This window comes from Nuphar pumila, chromosome 14, assembly GCF_984573655.1.
Source record: "Nuphar pumila chromosome 14, dmNupPumi1.hap1.1, whole genome shotgun sequence".
Taxonomy (NCBI): domain Eukaryota; kingdom Viridiplantae; phylum Streptophyta; class Magnoliopsida; order Nymphaeales; family Nymphaeaceae; genus Nuphar; species Nuphar pumila.
Genome location: NC_143262.1, coordinates 2,683,613 through 2,699,629, shown reverse-complemented (window position 1 = coordinate 2,699,629; position 16,017 = coordinate 2,683,613). Strand labels below are relative to the sequence as shown.

Sequence of the window (16,017 nt, the reverse complement as noted above, 5' to 3'; positions counted from 1 at the left end):
TTTCATGATTTTTTTTTGTGTTTTTTTGAAAATTTTGACAGTACATAAGTGTTTTATATGCTTGTTTTTATAGAAATCACTTCTTAGAGCATTTGATTTCAATGCATGGATAGGTTTTTATAAGGTTTAAAAAATCAACCGCCTAAAATTTTTATAATTTTGGAGGCTCAAATAATTATTTTGTATCCAAAAATTTATGATGCACGTGGTGATTTCTAGTAAATCAATCATGTTGAACACATATACGAGGTCAGAATTTTAATATATATATATATATATATATATATATAGAGAGAGAGAGAGAGAGAGAGAGAGATGCCTACCACATTTAGGGCAAGACCCAAGCAGATGTGAGTGTGCACGATGTGCATACCATTTGTCATTTTTTTTCTTTCAAAAGGGCTTTAGTGGTGGTTGAGTGACCGCCTCTAAAGGCTGTTTTCATGACTTGCACAAAACCGTCAAATCAGGTGCAGCGCTGTTTAGTTAAGAAGGTGGTAGGCAGCAACTACCTTATCATATATATATATATATATATATATGAGAGAGAGAGATGGGTAGGTGCTTAATGAAATATGCTTCCTTAATGGGTTTTTCTATTCTTCTAGTGTTTTTTTTTTCAGTTTTGACCCTGTAAATGTGTTGGGTATAATTTTTTTAAGAGCAATCTACACCGGGATCATGTGTGAAATAATGATATTTGGAGCCTAAAAAATTTACAATGATTTTGGACCATTGATTTTTCAAACCTTACATAAACTTACCCCGTATTGGAATCAAACACTTCTAAGAGTTGATCCTTATCACATCTGTACGGTCAATATTTAAAAATTAATAAAACAACCCTAAAAAGCTCATTAAGCACCTACCTCACTATATATATATATATATATATATATATATGCCACGTACCTCAGAAGAATATGGACACGGACGGACGGGGACTCAATATGAGTGCCAGACACGAATGCATAAATTTTCTTTTTAAAATTAAGATACGATCATACAACTTTATACCAAATCAAATCAGGCCAGTTTTCAGCTCGGTTGAAGATCAAGAGCACGAGTCTTTCTCAAAAAAGGAAAAAAAAGAAAAGAAAAGACCAAGAGAACGAGAAAACAAAACAAGCTACCGATAAAGTAAAATCGTTCCCTAACACTGTCTTGGTTTTTAATATTTATACTGGACTCGCCGAGTCCAACCTATCGTAGCTACAAGCTTACAAGTAGGGGCGTCAACGTGTTGGGTTTGGTTTTGACTCAAGTGGAATTTGACTTGAACCAGATTTTTGGGTATGGTATCGGGTTCAGATTCTGATTTGATCGGGTCTACTATAATAAAAACTATACCCCGATAAAAACTACGTGAACCAAACCCGAACCATAACCTGTAAAACTATATTTTTTTATCATTTTTACATTGAAAAATTGTGGGTCTTAATCGGAACTCAGGTTGGATCCGAGTCTGGTATAAAATTTCACAAACTATACCAGGGTCCATGTATTAATGGGACCTAAACCAGGCCCGTTGACACCCCTACCTACTAATAAGAGATTTGGATTAAATGGGTCTGGTGTGATCCCAAACCAAAACGGATCATCTCTGATAGTTTCGGTTTAATGTATGTGACATGAACCGGAATGGAGCCTACGAGTCACATAAGGATTAAATGGGTTGGGTATGACCCAATGCTAAATGGATAATCTCTGATAGGACCGAGATTCAGTTTAATGTATGTGATGCGAAATGGCTCGATACGAGTATGCAAAGTGAATTCACTATTTTTTTAAAATTTTGGATATGAGGATAATATTTGATTAATAAAAAACCACATTTTGATATTTTAATATATATTAAAATATAATAAAAACACTAGAGCCATTTTAGTTGTCCCATTTCGCATTTTTCACCATAAATATATAGATTATATAAATTGAATGATTCCCACAAGGTTGAGTATATTTTTGTTTCGATAAAAAGATTATTTGTCCCATCGGCTCTTCTTTAATTTTCTACCTCCGATTTGTTTATGGGCTTGGATCTTACCCATCCAGTTCAGATCAGAACCACTCACAGAACCGAGCTGAGTGCTGCAAGACTCGGTTCGTAGAGGCTCAACCGCATCTTGCCATCGGGTCACCGGAACCCAAGAGAGAGAGAGAGAGAGAGAGAGATGAACTATAACCATCAACATTACGAAACAGGTTCAACCAACATTGACGGAAAGCCAAAAAAAGCCCAAGATATGCCAAGGAGCCCAGAAAAAAAAAGAAAGAAAAACAAGATACATATACAGTTAGACGACGAACATCACCCTGGATCGTGAGGGGGCCATGGAGGCAAATTGCGCTGAAGATCAGGGATGCTGATGCGCAGAATGGCGTACATGTCTGCCAAAAAAAGGTTCACCAGTTTATTGAACACTGCCGAAATATGCCGAAAATAGCGTTGTTGCAGGTCATCCATACGGCCTACCAAGATGATAGAAGCCAAGTTCGCCAAATAATCCGCCATTTGTTGCAATGACGAACTGGCTGGGGACCCCACAGTAAGTCATTGATGAACGATTCCTGACGCATGCTGACCTATTCCAGGTCACCTTAAAGATGTTTTGAAAAATAATGTATTCCCAAAAAAGGTGAAGCGCAAATTCTTCGGCCGCCTCGCACAACACATATTTACTCGGCAGATGGAATCTGATTGTTTTGAGGAAGTTGTCAGTCTGCACCCAATCGTGTAAGATTAGCCATGTCAGGAAACATGATCGAGGAGTCGGTCCCTTGCCCCAAATCAGGCTCGCCGGGAACCGGCCCACCCCTGAAGGAAGGAGAGATAGGTAGCATTCTTTTCAGCGGAAAGATCCGTTTGGAGCAAAGTTGCAACCAAAGAACTGTGACTGCGAGTCAATATTTCCATTGTTTGAAAGAACTGCGGACCATGCTTGGATCCATGATCGATGAAGATTTGACATTGTTCGCTGACGCACGCTCGTAGCCCCCACCAACGATTCCACACCCCCGTATTTATCTAGAAGAACGCTTGCACAAATTGACCCAGGCTTGTGCGCAAGCCAGCTCTGCTTCACGACGAGCATCATACTCCTCAGCCTGGGATCCTTGATTCCCAACCCCCCCCCCCCCCTTCTATATAGAGGAAGTCAAAAGATGTCCCACCCTATCAGGTGACGCTTGTTGTTGGGACCTCGCCCAGACCACAGAAAGTTCGCCACTACCCGAGCTAGCTTCTTACTAATCCCTATAGGCATCAGGAACATAGACATAAAAAATTCTGGCATAGCATTTAGAACATGCTTGATGAGAGTCGGTCTACCAGCGATGGAAAGGTAGAAAGCTTGTCAGCCCGATATTTTATTCGGAACCATTTGAAGAGTAGTGCTCCAAGCTGCCGTTGTTATATAACTGATCTGAAGTGGTAGACCCAGATAAGAAAAGGAGTTTTTCGATACCGAGCACCTGAATATCCGCTGGCCCATGACCAGCATTGACAGAGGGGCATTTACCATGGACAGACAACACTTATCATAGTTTATGGATATACTTGACATCGATAGGAAAAAAAGAAGGACAAGCTTGAATCTTAACATTTGTTGGATGGAAGCTCCTTCGAAGATAATTATGTCATCGGCGTAGGTCAGGATCTGACTACGACATTCCTGTATACCGAGAGGCTCAATTAGACCACACTCCACTGCCCTCTTAACCAAAACCATAAGGCCTTTAGAGACGACGTTGAAGAGTAAAGGAGACAGGGGACATCCTTGCCGAAGACCACAATGAAGTTTGAACTGTTTTCCCTTGACCCCATTGATCTGAATCTGTGACTGGGCATTGGTTACCAGCTCATGCACCCAACTAGAGAAGCGCCTACCGAAGCCTAAGTTCGCCAACATATTGAAAATGAGTGGCCAATGAACTGAGTCGTAGGCTTTATGGAAGTCAAGCTTAAGAGTGAAAAATGCCCCTGCTGATCTTAAGAGAATGCAACACTTCAGTGGCCAAAATGAAGGAATATTGAATCATTCTATTAGGAATGAAGGCGAACTGAGCCTCCGAAAAATCCTAGGAGCGACTGACCGCATCTTATTAACCAAGACCTTTGCGATAATGCGATATAAACCCCCTAACACTGATATAGGACGAAACTGCGAGATGTCCGATGCGGCTTCCTCCTTAGAAATAAGTGATACAATGGCTATGAGAGAATGAATCAGTAATCGACCATTGCGATGAAACTCAACGAAGACACTAATAATGTCATTCTTAACGCATTGCCAGAATATGCAAAAGAAATCCACCGGATACCCATCAAATCCTAGAGCCTTCCACCTTGACGAATCTTGCACCGCCGAGAAGATTTCTTCTTCTATGAACAACACCTGAATCGACTTGGAGAGCGCCCGATCCATGAACAAAAATAATGTCGTACCCATATAGCCACCTGCAACTTGGCTACAGGAATACAAGTTAGAGAAATAGTTGGTGACAACATGGAGTACCCGATCGCCCAAGAAGGAGATACCGTTGATAGACATAGAATGAATTGCATGTCTTCGATGGCTATGAGATGCAAAAGAATGAAAGAACCTTGCGTTTCTGTCACCCGCTTTAAGCCAAGTCACCCTTGACTGCTGCTTCCAATGAATCTCATCCTTTAGATGCCAAGATTGCAAAAGAAGAGTCAGCTCGACCGATCTAGCATTTAGGCTTTCCATCTCTCATGCATTCATGGAGGTCATAACCAAGAGAGACTAATTGATAGACGACAGCTCGCGCTCTCAATCCTCCATATTTTGGAATTTGCTTATTTTATTGGAAATAAGTCAAGATTTGATGTCACGGGATAAGCGAAAAAGCTTAATCATGCATCATGTAGCCGCCCGATCCGCATAACAAGGTCTACTCCAAGATTGTTGGACTAACAACTCAAAACTCGCCTCCTTAAGCCACCATTGCTCAAATCTGAAGGATTTGTTGTCGCTGAAGCCTTGACCCCATCGAATAACAATCTGACTATGGTCTGAGACAGATGGTGAAAGTAGGCAACATGAAATGTCATTAATAGAGCTCAGCAGATCCGACGAAACGAGCACCCTATCTAGCAAATGAAAGCACGATCTAGATCGCCGATCGGTCCAAGAGAAAGCTTCACCTACATGGGGAACGAGGTACAGTCGGTTCATCTGAATAAAGTTTTGGAAGCCCCTCATTGAAGCTGAGTAAGAAACTGAAATGCTTGAGTCGATAGGTGACAGAAGGCAGTTGTAATCTCCCATGATAATATGTTGGTCCCCGAATGAAGTAATGACCCTATTCAAGTCCGACTAGAACTCCTCCCGATGGCTTTGGCGGTGAGGACCGTATACCATTGTGACTACAACTGATGTCGTCTTTGGCGGAAAGGGAAGAGCGATGGATATGGAAAACGCTCATTCATCCACCCACTGTAAGGCTAGAGAATATTTCTCGAGGATGAGGAGACCCAGAAACACGCTTCCAAAGCCGCCACGCGCAGTGATCCCGATAATCAAAGAGGAAAAAGGCGGTCCCCCAGAAAGAAAAGTACCTCCGAACAACGAGCCTAGAAAGGATGAGACTGCAGATGATGATGACAACGATCTCTCACCCCGAGGCTGCAAAAATCCCCATGCCGACACAAATGCACAGTCACCGCCAAGCTTCTGAGGTAGCCCGTACGCGAGCGCCCCCATAGGAGAGCATAATGATGACTGCAGACGAAGAGAACCCCTGCTCGCCCACATGGACCCCGCGTCGTTGGTAAAGGGCCCCACCCTAGCCACTGGATGTCGTACGACTCGATAACCGAGTGACCAACGTGGCCAGCAAAACAATGAGAGACTAGAACTCGTCATAGGAATCGAGGAAAGGCCGCTTGCCTTACCTCTTGCCTTAACATCTCTTCGGGAATCGAAAAAGACGAAAGAAGAGAAATAGTACCTTCGTCAAATAGAAAAGATGAATTAATCGTAGGCACCCCAGAGCACGCAGCTTGCACCCCCGAGCTCTGTTGAATAGAAGAAGATGAATTAATCGCAGGTACCCCAAAGCACGCCACCTGTATCCCCGAGCTGTAAATTTCATCGAAGAGCCCTCATAGACGGCCGCAACACAATAGATAGGTGGACCTAGCAAAGCGTAGCAGGAACCAACCGGGCCCATTAGGGAAAGTGAACCACCGGGGCGGTCACCACAAAGATGGTTGAGTCTGAAACGCTTTTCTGAGAATGACATTGGTGCGGTCGACGATGGAAGCATTGGCACCCAAAAAGAGCCTATCTTGATCCCCATAAACGACGATGAAGGATCTTCCAATTTGCCTATCTAGACCCAAGGCACCAATGATGTTTTGCGAGGGAGGTGTATAACTCGCGAAGAGACCCACATCTTAAGGGGAAGGAGAGGCGACCTACTAGCGCCTGAAAACCGCCCTGACCTCAACAACGAGGAGCAATGGAGGCAGGCACGAGGCCTGCGGAAGTTGAGAGATAGGCAACCCGCGCACCACCAGTCACCCGACATTGCCCGGGGAAGACCAGACCGAGAAAGCTTTTTGGTGAAAGACCGCTGCCAGGTTGCTTTCACCTCCCGCAGAGAGAGAGAGAGAGAGGTTTCCTAAAGTGAGAGAGCGACTGTTCGGCACTCTGATCGTTCAATAGCGTCACGTAACAGACTCTGTTGGGTGGTTGATCGCTGCTGTGAGTGGGTTTCAGTTGAGCCTTCCCCGTTCCCCCACGACGATGGCCTTCTCTTCTCTTCCTTCTCTCGGCTTTCTTGGCGTCGACGTCGCCCCCACCGGGCGCTGCAGGATCTCTTCTGCCCATCTCTGCCGTCTCCGGACGGTCAATAGCGTCCTTGGGAAGAGATTCAAAGGTTAGGAGATGGTTTGATTCTTTTTTTTTCGATGGGGAAATTTGATGCATTCTGCCATCGTTTTTATGCATTTCTTGAAGTTGGTATAAATGTTTTGCAGCAATCCACCCTCTCTCTCTCTCATGCATTCGCCGATCTTTTTATGTAATTCTTGTAGATGGTATAAATGTTTGGCAAAACCCTTCTCTCTCTCTCACGCACACGAACGAACGCACACACACACACATCACCATTTTGGTGTGAGTTGATGCGGAATTAGTGTTCCTTTGGTGTTTTTAATTGCAAGTGAAGTTACACTTGTTATCTTGATCAGATTGTATTACTGGGAGCCATTGATTTAAGATCTTGACGCATTCTTCTTCTCAAAATCTGTCAGTTTCTGAATTGGGTGGGGTGCTGCAACTAGGTTGCGTGAGGGCTTTTACGGGTGAGAGTGAGGTGCCTGATGTGAAAGCGTCGCCGCTTGTTGTTTGCCTTGGTGAGATGCTGATCGACTTCGTCCCGACCACCAATGGGCTCTCACTAGCCGAAGCTCCTGCCTTCAAGAAGGCTCCAGGAGGAGCTCCCGCTAATGTTGCCGTTGGCATCGCTCGACTTGGCGGTTCTTCGGCTTTCATTGGAAAGGTATGGTATAACATTCTTCTTGCGTGGTTTCCCCTTCATTTTCTTTAAGAATATTTTGTTTGGTTACCCATTTTCTTCTCTTCTTATTTTGTGAATCTCATTCACAGTGTGTTTTCACTATGTACACTATTTTTAATAAGGGTATGCACAATTTTCTGATAATATGCATCTGGGTTAACCTTTTTTTTATTTTCTATTATTAATAGAAGGCAAACAGGATACGAGGTTCAAACAATTTCCTTTTGTTCAAAATTTCAGTCATAACCATGTCTTGTGCATGAGCACTGAGCAACAGTCACCAATAACAAGGTATCACAATTCATAATGGGTAGGAGAGAGACACAAAACCACAATCACGCACAGCACAATAATATAACGTGGTTCGACTCTGATTGAGTCTACATCCACGGCTCTAAGATACTCTCTCACTCTCTGTTATTCTCTACAGAGGAGAGGTTCCGTTAACGTATATAACAGAGCTGTTACAACTTAGATAAGAATGCCTTTTTGGCTCTCCTAATCCGACAGAAACTCTGAGATAGAGTCCTAGGCCGATTGAAACTCTAAATTTTTTATCTTTTGAAAGTTAGATGAGAAGGTTTCTGAAAATAAGTGAAAAATATGAATAAAGGATGAAATCAAGATAGAGTCGTAGTCCGATTAAAACTGGGACAGAATCCTAGTCTGACTAAAACTCTAAAATTTTGGACAAAAATGAAAGATTTTCTTGAAAATAGATGAAAATAGAAATGAGAGATAGAGTCGTACTCCGACTGAAACTCTGTGATAGAGTCCTAGTCTGACTAAAACTCTGAGATTTTGGCCAAAATAAAAGAAATTGACAAGGGATAAGACTACCTTTGGCTTAAAACCAAAATAGAATTTCTTCATAACCTCCCCTTTGTTTCTCCTTGAATGTAGGGACGGCCTTCTCTATTTTGGCTGGAGATCTCTGACATTCTTATCTTGGTCGATCTTTATCTTCTTCCCGCCAAGCTCACATTTGTTTGGATCTGAATCCTGGGCCTGTTCCATCTTCTGTGCTTCAATATCCGAACACTCCTTAACAACCAATAACGGTCTCAGGCATAACTGGGCAACAAGGCTTTTTCTTGGGAGAATTTGGAATAAGTCATTTTTTCGCAGAAAACCCATGTGGGTTTTTAAAATGAAATTAAAATTAAAATGAAAACTAAAAAAATTCAGCAAACTGAATTTCTTGGAAAATATCATGATATTATCGCATTATTTTCAATTTGGATTTTTAATACAAATGTCCCAATATTGTCCAATTTTCTGCTTTTTTGAAGATATTTTAAAATATGATATTTTCAAAATATCACCGGTATTGTCTGTTATAATGGACAATTATATGATGATCATGAACTCAAACATAATACATGGTTCATTGACCACCTTTCTGGCATTTTAAAAGAATCTTGTGTTGCTTATTTTCTGTATTAATGTGTGTATGTGTCTGCAAGGGTTTATGTTCCATGACCGAGTGAATAAGATGGATAGTTTGATAATGCAAATTATTTCCAAATGCATTTTTTGAATCACATGATCAAGGGTAACCATTTACAATGCACAAATGGACAAGAGAAACACAGGGGTGTGAGATAATGAGCCTGGGAGCCTGAACAGGAAGGAGCAAATAAAGAGCAACCACAATAAGCTTGAGCATGGTCCATGGTAAAACCTTTGAAGCTAAGCTTAAAACTTCTAGAATTAGTGAACATATGGAGTTGCAAGTTTTGCCAAGGGCATTTTGTTTAGTATTGATTGTACACAACCTGAATATAAAACCATTTTATCTTGGACTTGGTTGAATGCGGGAAAGGCCTACCAAGAAAATTTCTCTAATGAAAAATGGCAGAGTTAGATGGGAAATGCCATCAACCAATGATATTTACATGGGTATTATGAAAACAATACAAGGCAGATTATTGAAGGAACATAGATCTTCACTAAATGTGATTTTTCTGGTGGTTACACCCATTCAGCATGCCTCTTTCATGTTACAATACTTTGCAAATTCACCGAATGAAGAAAGGCGATCTGATAACGCACACATGCACACAGGGTCTTATTGTAGTCTGATATGATGACAGATTATTGCCTGATTTGTTCATAGGAAAAATTTGTTCGTTCTTAATTGCTAGCACTGCACGAGACGAAAAGCAGCAAATCCTTGAGGAGGGTTGTCTTACTGGCTTTCATAAGTCCTAGAAAACTGTCAAATGTCTGAGTATCACCCATCATGATTTGATTCTCATGGACAGGATGCTTGGCAGACTCCAATTGATAAAATATGTTGCCAGGAAATTTGAGTTGAACCCCCAGGGGAGTTTACTCGGCTAAAATCGCCTAGTTGAGCATTTTCATTGACCCTCTGCCTATGAGCTAGCTTAAAAAGCACTTCTAATTTGGGGAATGGAATCACTGTTGGGTCAAAAAGGATGGGGTTCACTTACCTTACCAAAACTCAATACCAACTGGCTCAACCAGATTTCCATTTAGTGACATGGGCTGCACATCAGAAACCACAACAGTTGATGCTTGCCAACCGCCATGCCATCAGATCTTCAGACAACACATCAATGGAACTGATCTGCTCAGTGAGCCTATCTGTTTCTCTATCAGGCACCAGCATTGAAAAATTGTACCTTAAGAAAACTTGTGACATGAGTGGGTGGTGCAGTGATGTCTCCTTATCGGTGCCAAATCATCTTATAACTATTCCTGCAGTTAAGAATTCTCCTTTTTCTGTGTAAAACAGTTGGGCATTCTTTTATAGATGGATTGGAAATTATAGCATGCCATGTGTGTGTGTGACATGCAGAAGACCTTTTGAAATTTATGGAGAAAACAATTTAAATGTATTCTGTTCGGTTATTTACATGTTTCCAGTGGGTCAATAAACTGTTGTAATTGATGTTTAATGATAGTGCTGTTTCTTATCACTATGATGTTTACTTACCACTTTAAAGTATACATCATAATATTTGTATTTATGTTGCTTAAGTCTAAACTGCTAGTTTGCATGTTCTTTAAAAAAAATCTTGAATCAGGTTGGGGAAGATGAATTTGGGTATATGCTTGCGGATATTCTGAAGGAGAATAATGTTAACAACACAGGTGTGCGTTTTGATCCCGGTGCTCGAACTGCCTTAGCATTTGTTACACTGAAGGAAGATGGTGAACATGAGTTCATGTTCTACCGTAATCCCAGTGCTGATATGCTGCTTCAGGAATCAGAACTTGACCTTGAGATTATCAGGGCGGTATATTATTGAGCTTTTTAATATATTCAAGCATTTTTATGTAGTTTTCATCTTGACACCAATTAATATAGACTTGTAGCTATTTGACTTGTAATCTTAGAGGTGACAAGTTTTCTCTGTTCTATGCAGGCCCAGGTCCTTCACTACGGTTCAATAAGTTTGATTTCAGAGCCATGCAAGTCCACTCATCTAGCAGCTGCAAAAGCTGCAAAAGATGCTGGTGTTCTTATTTCTTATGATCCAAATCTGCGACTTCCATTGTGGCCATCCGCAGAGAGTGCAAGACAAGTAATTCTCAGCATATGGGATACTGCAGATATTATCAAGGTTGATGTAGGCTTATTCTTAAACATGCCTATCAGATTCCTGATTATAATGTTTTTCACCCTTTTCTTTCTGTCTTTTCTACAATATGGGATTTGCCTGATATATAGCATCTGGTTGTTGTTCTCTTTACTGACTTGCACAAACAGATAAGTGAAGAAGAGATCTCATTTTTAACTAGAGGAGAAGATCCGTATGATGATGCTGTAGTCCATAAGCTTTTCCATCCCAATCTTAAGCTGCTGCTTGTAACTGAGGGGCCAGATGGTTGCAGGTATTACTCAAAGGTAATCCGACATAGTGGTTGAAAATATTGTCCATATCAAAACCTGATCTTAGATTTCCTGTGAAGATAGTGCACAAGTTTGCTGAAACCCAAAAAATTACAGGGATGTATCAGGCACATGCCTGATTCTTCAACATCATCAAGTAGCGAAACCACAAAAACTAATCTTTCTCACTATGCCATGCAATTGAAAAACAAAATGAGCTACTTAAAAGAACAAACTTTACGTTTTGAACAGAAAATCCCTCATTGTTCCACAATGGGATCTTTAGTTTTATGGTAACGATTCATCCTTTTCTTTTATGATTAGTTCTGCCAAGAAAAATTAGTAAAAGCTAGCTTGCTGTGGAGTCGTGAAAGAACTAAAGAAGGTCTGAACTGTCATCTTCTGGTGTGCATATGTCGAGAGAATGATGTTGTTGCAATTGTGATTTCGCTATGTCCTTCCGTAAGACCTTGCCTGTTGGAAGCATTTCCTCTTCATCTAGTTCATGATGAATATCTATGTAGCTTATGATACCTATGTAAACTAGAAAACTGTAATTGTTTATACAACTGCATCAATGATCATGTTAGATGAGCTTCCAGGGAGCATTGTGTTGGGCATCACGGTATCCGCCAAAACATGTTACTGATTCTGCCCAAAGCTCTATCGATGAGTAACAATATGCCTCCAGTGCTTAGAGTTTGGGATGAAATAATATCAGTATTGGCTGATTAAGCATAAGACAATAATCCCCATCTCTATTTGCAATACTAGTGTGGCTTGTGTACCTGTCCGATTGTTTATGCATTCAAGAAGGATATCCTGCATATGTTTTGACAACATCATCCTAGTTTTTGGGGTTGAACGGGATAGCTGGATGGTTAGGCACACGATCATTATCATGGGATCTCAGCTTCGAATCCCATGGGTAATATCCCTTGCTTATGAAAAGGTTCCTAGTTTTCTACTGGCTAATTCCTGTTTTTTTCCTCTTCTTTTGCTTTCTTGAGTTTTTGTTTTTTTGGATGGTGCCAATCAATGTCACACGTTGTGATTTCTGCATGTGGTAGGTTTACTTGCCTCGTGGTTTTAATTCTGCTTGAATTAAAGTAAATAAATGTACACATACTTTGGTTAGAATTGTTTGGCAATCTGTTTTGAGAGTGGAGGATGAATGAATTATGGAACACTTGTAAAACTTGTTATGCCAAATGCTGATGACACAGCTCTCTTTTCCATTCTGTATGAGTCATATTGTCAATTTTGCTGGATTGCAATACTGATATTTGGATCTTTTAACCTTACAGAATTTCAGTGGGAGAGTCAACGGACTCAAAGTGAACGCTATAGATATCACTGGTGCTGGAGATGCATTTGTCGCGGGAATTTTGTCACAGTTGGCAGCTGATCTTTCCTTACTCCAGGTATTTATACTCGTTTTGACATCAAAAGTCCTTTTCATCAAACGAGCATTTAGCATTCCATCCTTCAAAGTGTCTTTTAGCAATCTTTTCCTTCATCTGTCAATGCTGTTACATCTTTCTCGTATTGGCCCTTGAACGTATGTAGCAAGAGTTGTACCAACTGCATTTCAACATTTTCCTAAAATGACTTGGAAATATATTTTTTAATATATATTATTTATCATTGCCTCAATTATAGAGAATGTGACTTTATGCATAATTTTGTGCATTCTTTAATCTTTATGCTTTTTCCCTTGTCAAGTAGATTGAGCATACACTGTCAACTATTATTTTTACACTGGATGTTCACGGTGCTCACTTCTTTGATAGACCCATCACAGTATTCTCTTTACTGAATGTTTGCCATATGTTCTTCTAAGAAAGAAGATAGCATCGCCATCGCCATACTGCTATCGGTTTCTGCAATATCGTTCATATCTGGTTGAGAGTTGGTTGCAGATGCTCATGTCTCTTTTTTGTTCAATGGTGCTTATGTTGTTATGCTAGGGATTTAAGACTCAAACTAATTTAAAGGACAAGTCACATACCTGAGCACCAATGCATTCTGTTTATTTCCCAGACCCACCTGCAATGTCTTAACCTGTCTACATACAGTATTGCAGTGTGCTTTTTGTTACTCAAGCTTCAGTGAAGCTTCAGTACTTTATGTACACCACATAGTTGTGACGGCCTCCAATGTTACTAAAACTAGACAAGTCTAGTTGCATGTGCAATCGTGGGCTTATAGGTAGATTATACTCGTTTTTGTTTGCGAGCATCACAAGACGAAGAATAGGTTGGACTGCTATTGGCCTCATGGAAAGTTGAAAAAGCAACATCGTAACAGTTCTATATTGTAAAGTACAGTTAGTCGATTACCAGGTTTGGATGTTTATCCGTCATGGTTATGGTGTTTAGTGACACAAAACACCCAAACAAGCCCAACTTCACATTATTTATGATTGATTTAAGTCATCTGTAAAACCTTCATATATAGGAATCCTCTTTTCACATAGTTGTCATTCTTTCATTTCAGGATGAAGGCAAGTTAATAGATGCTCTAAAGTTTGCCAATGCTTGCGGGGCACTAACAGTCACAGAGAGAGGAGCCATCCCTGCATTACCAACCCGAGAAGCTGTACTAGAGGCATTGCTACAGTTTGCTGCATAAAAATGTTGACAACCGTGTCGAACCAAGCTGCTCGGAGACTTAATATCAGAGGCTGACCGACCAAGTAAAATAACGTCTTGACAGCAACTCTTTGGAGCTTGTAGCTAGTAAAAAATAGCCGGCTCATCTGTCCTTGGAGAGCCTTAGTATGTTATGCAATCTCACAAGCAATTTTTTCTGTATTTCCGTTGAATAACGCATAATCCAAGCATTTTGAAGCCAATCAGATTAAGTTCTTTGATTTTCTGTGCCCTAGATGTCATATTCATCTTACCCTTTTATTTTAGTAACGAGAAACATTCTATTTGACAACTTTCAATTTTGGTAATCTTCAAATACACAAACAGGCTCAGCAACATCATATGGACTACTTAGTTTTTCATACAGATCTTTGAAGCCCGGATAGTTTGGCTTAGTTGCGGTTGCTTTACAGGATCCACCACACTGTAATGCAATATATCTGCTTCCAGTGTTTACGTGCCTTAGAAGATGCTCAGTTATGATTCCCACCTCTGTGTCGGACTAATTTGCAACAATGGTTGAGGTGTTGCTAAAACTTTCAACCATGGGTGACCAAATAAAGGCCATTGGCCAGGAGTCCAACTACACCAAAACTTCAAAGCAGTGAGCAGAAGCCTCATTCAATACAAATATGAACCAACCATTTGAGCTTCCATTAAACCATCTATCGAATACCACGCACAGCTAAAGTGTAAACCGTAAGGAAACAACCGAACACATAAGAAAACAAGAAAAACACCACATTTCTTTTCATTCCTTGCAAAGCCTCGTTGCGTAACCTCAAATGAGTACTCTTCTGCAACTTCAAAGCAGCATGGCTAACTCCAGGGAAGATTATTAACACAAATGGAAGAGAACCAAAAGTTTTGTAAGATCCTCAAAACCCATCAATCGTGGAGGGTACCCAAAATATCTTCGTCTCTGTATAGATGATACCTGCACATTTTTTTTTCACACCAAAGAAAGCAGACCAACATCATATCCTACCTCATGAAAAGCGAAACCTTGAGAAAGAAGAAAACTTAAAAGTGAAAAAAACGGAATAGATAAAACAACAACAGCAGCAAAGATCTAAGAAAACCCACTCTTTGTCTCCAAGTTTAACTTCGGTACCACCATATTCGGGCAAGAGAACGGTGTCTCCTTCCTTGACGGATACAGGGATGAGCTTCCCTTCTCTGTGACGCCCACCAGGCCCGATGGCTACGACCTTGCCAGAGTTCAACTAAAATAGGAGAGAACAAACACAAATCCCAAGATGCAAGTGTCAGAAAGACGAATCAAGACACCCATCAATAGAAAAGAAGAGAGAGAGAAAGTCACCTTGGTGGTCTTCTCCGGAAGGAGAATACCGGCGTTTGTCTTGCTCGGAGGGACGATCTTCTCAACGAGGACTCTGTTCAACAACGGAACGAGGCGTTTCGCCATTTCTTTGTTCTTCCTTCTGGATGATTGCAGAAGCGAAAGGAAGGAGGAGGAGGGGAGAGGCTTTGGGGGAAGAGGGGGGAAAGGGGATTTAAAACCCCTCCTTGGCTAGAGAGTGGTAGCTTCTAGATGCTTGTAGAAAGCTTACTTAGGGTATGGGTTTCTACTACCCAACAAATTTGGGTCAGGTTCAGGTGCCATCACGTGGCACAGTGAGTGCGCCTCTGCACCTGGCTGCCCTTCATCTTTGGCTGACAGTCTGTCAAGCAGAGGCAGCCAGGTGCAGAGGCATACTCAAAGTGTGCCATGTGATGTGATGGCACATAGCTCAACAAATTTAGCGTATGTACAAAGATCAGATGCAATTTAATTGTACAAATATTTTTGTGCATTAAGTACCTAATCACCCTCTATTTTTGGACAGTGGCCCAAGGCTTGATGGAGGGAGACCAGGTTTTTAATGCACAATTTCTGTGCCATGTGATTGCACTCAATTCACACTCTGGCCTGTCTCACCTCGC

At 41.1% G+C, this 16,017-nt stretch overlaps 2 protein-coding genes across 3 annotated transcripts; one reads left to right on the top strand and one right to left on the bottom strand.

Moving 5' to 3' along the window:
* The first annotated feature begins 5,504 nt into the window (after nt 1–5,504).
* LOC149816069 (putative fructokinase-6, chloroplastic) lies at nt 5,505–14,356 on the top strand. Of its 2 annotated transcripts, XM_089987772.1 has the most exons (7): nt 5,505–6,909; nt 7,286–7,533; nt 10,608–10,820; nt 10,950–11,147; nt 11,294–11,431; nt 12,724–12,840; nt 13,916–14,356. In XM_089987772.1, the coding sequence occupies exons 1-7, from the start codon at nt 6,777–6,779 to the stop codon at nt 14,048–14,050; spliced, it is 1,182 nt and encodes a 393-aa protein (XP_089843898.1). In that variant the 5' UTR covers nt 5,505–6,776; the 3' UTR covers nt 14,051–14,356. The 2 variants fall into 2 exon arrangements, with proteins under 2 accessions (XP_089843898.1, XP_089843899.1); XM_089987773.1 differs by lacking the exon at nt 10,608–10,820.
* LOC149816068 (10 kDa chaperonin, mitochondrial-like) lies at nt 13,988–15,557 on the bottom strand. The gene is made up of 3 exons (XM_089987774.1): nt 15,395–15,557; nt 15,157–15,296; nt 13,988–15,007 (listed from the first exon to the last, which is right to left on the bottom strand). The coding sequence occupies exons 1-3, from the start codon at nt 15,497–15,499 to the stop codon at nt 14,959–14,961; spliced, it is 294 nt and encodes a 97-aa protein (XP_089843900.1). The 5' UTR covers nt 15,500–15,557; the 3' UTR covers nt 13,988–14,958.
* Nucleotides 15,558–16,017: the final 460 nt, after the last annotated feature.

Excerpts from the sequence above, each read along its gene's own strand:
- LOC149816069 (XM_089987772.1), top strand. The coding sequence starts at position 6,777 with ATGGCCTTCTCTTCTCTTCCTTCTCTCGGCTTTCTTGGCGTCGACGTC. Across the intron at positions 7,534-10,607 it reads CTTCGGCTTTCATTGGAAAG|GTTGGGGAAGATGAATTTGG; the intron begins GTATGGTATAAC and ends ATCTTGAATCAG. Across the intron at positions 10,821-10,949 it reads ACCTTGAGATTATCAGGGCG|GCCCAGGTCCTTCACTACGG; the intron begins GTATATTATTGA and ends TGTTCTATGCAG.
- LOC149816068 (XM_089987774.1), bottom strand. The coding sequence starts at position 15,499 with ATGGCGAAACGCCTCGTTCCGTTGTTGAACAGAGTCCTCGTTGAGAAG. Across the intron at positions 15,297-15,394 it reads TTCCGGAGAAGACCACCAAG|TTGAACTCTGGCAAGGTCGT; the intron begins GTGACTTTCTCT and ends CTCCTATTTTAG. Across the intron at positions 15,008-15,156 it reads GTTAAACTTGGAGACAAAGA|GTATCATCTATACAGAGACG; the intron begins GTGGGTTTTCTT and ends AAAAATGTGCAG.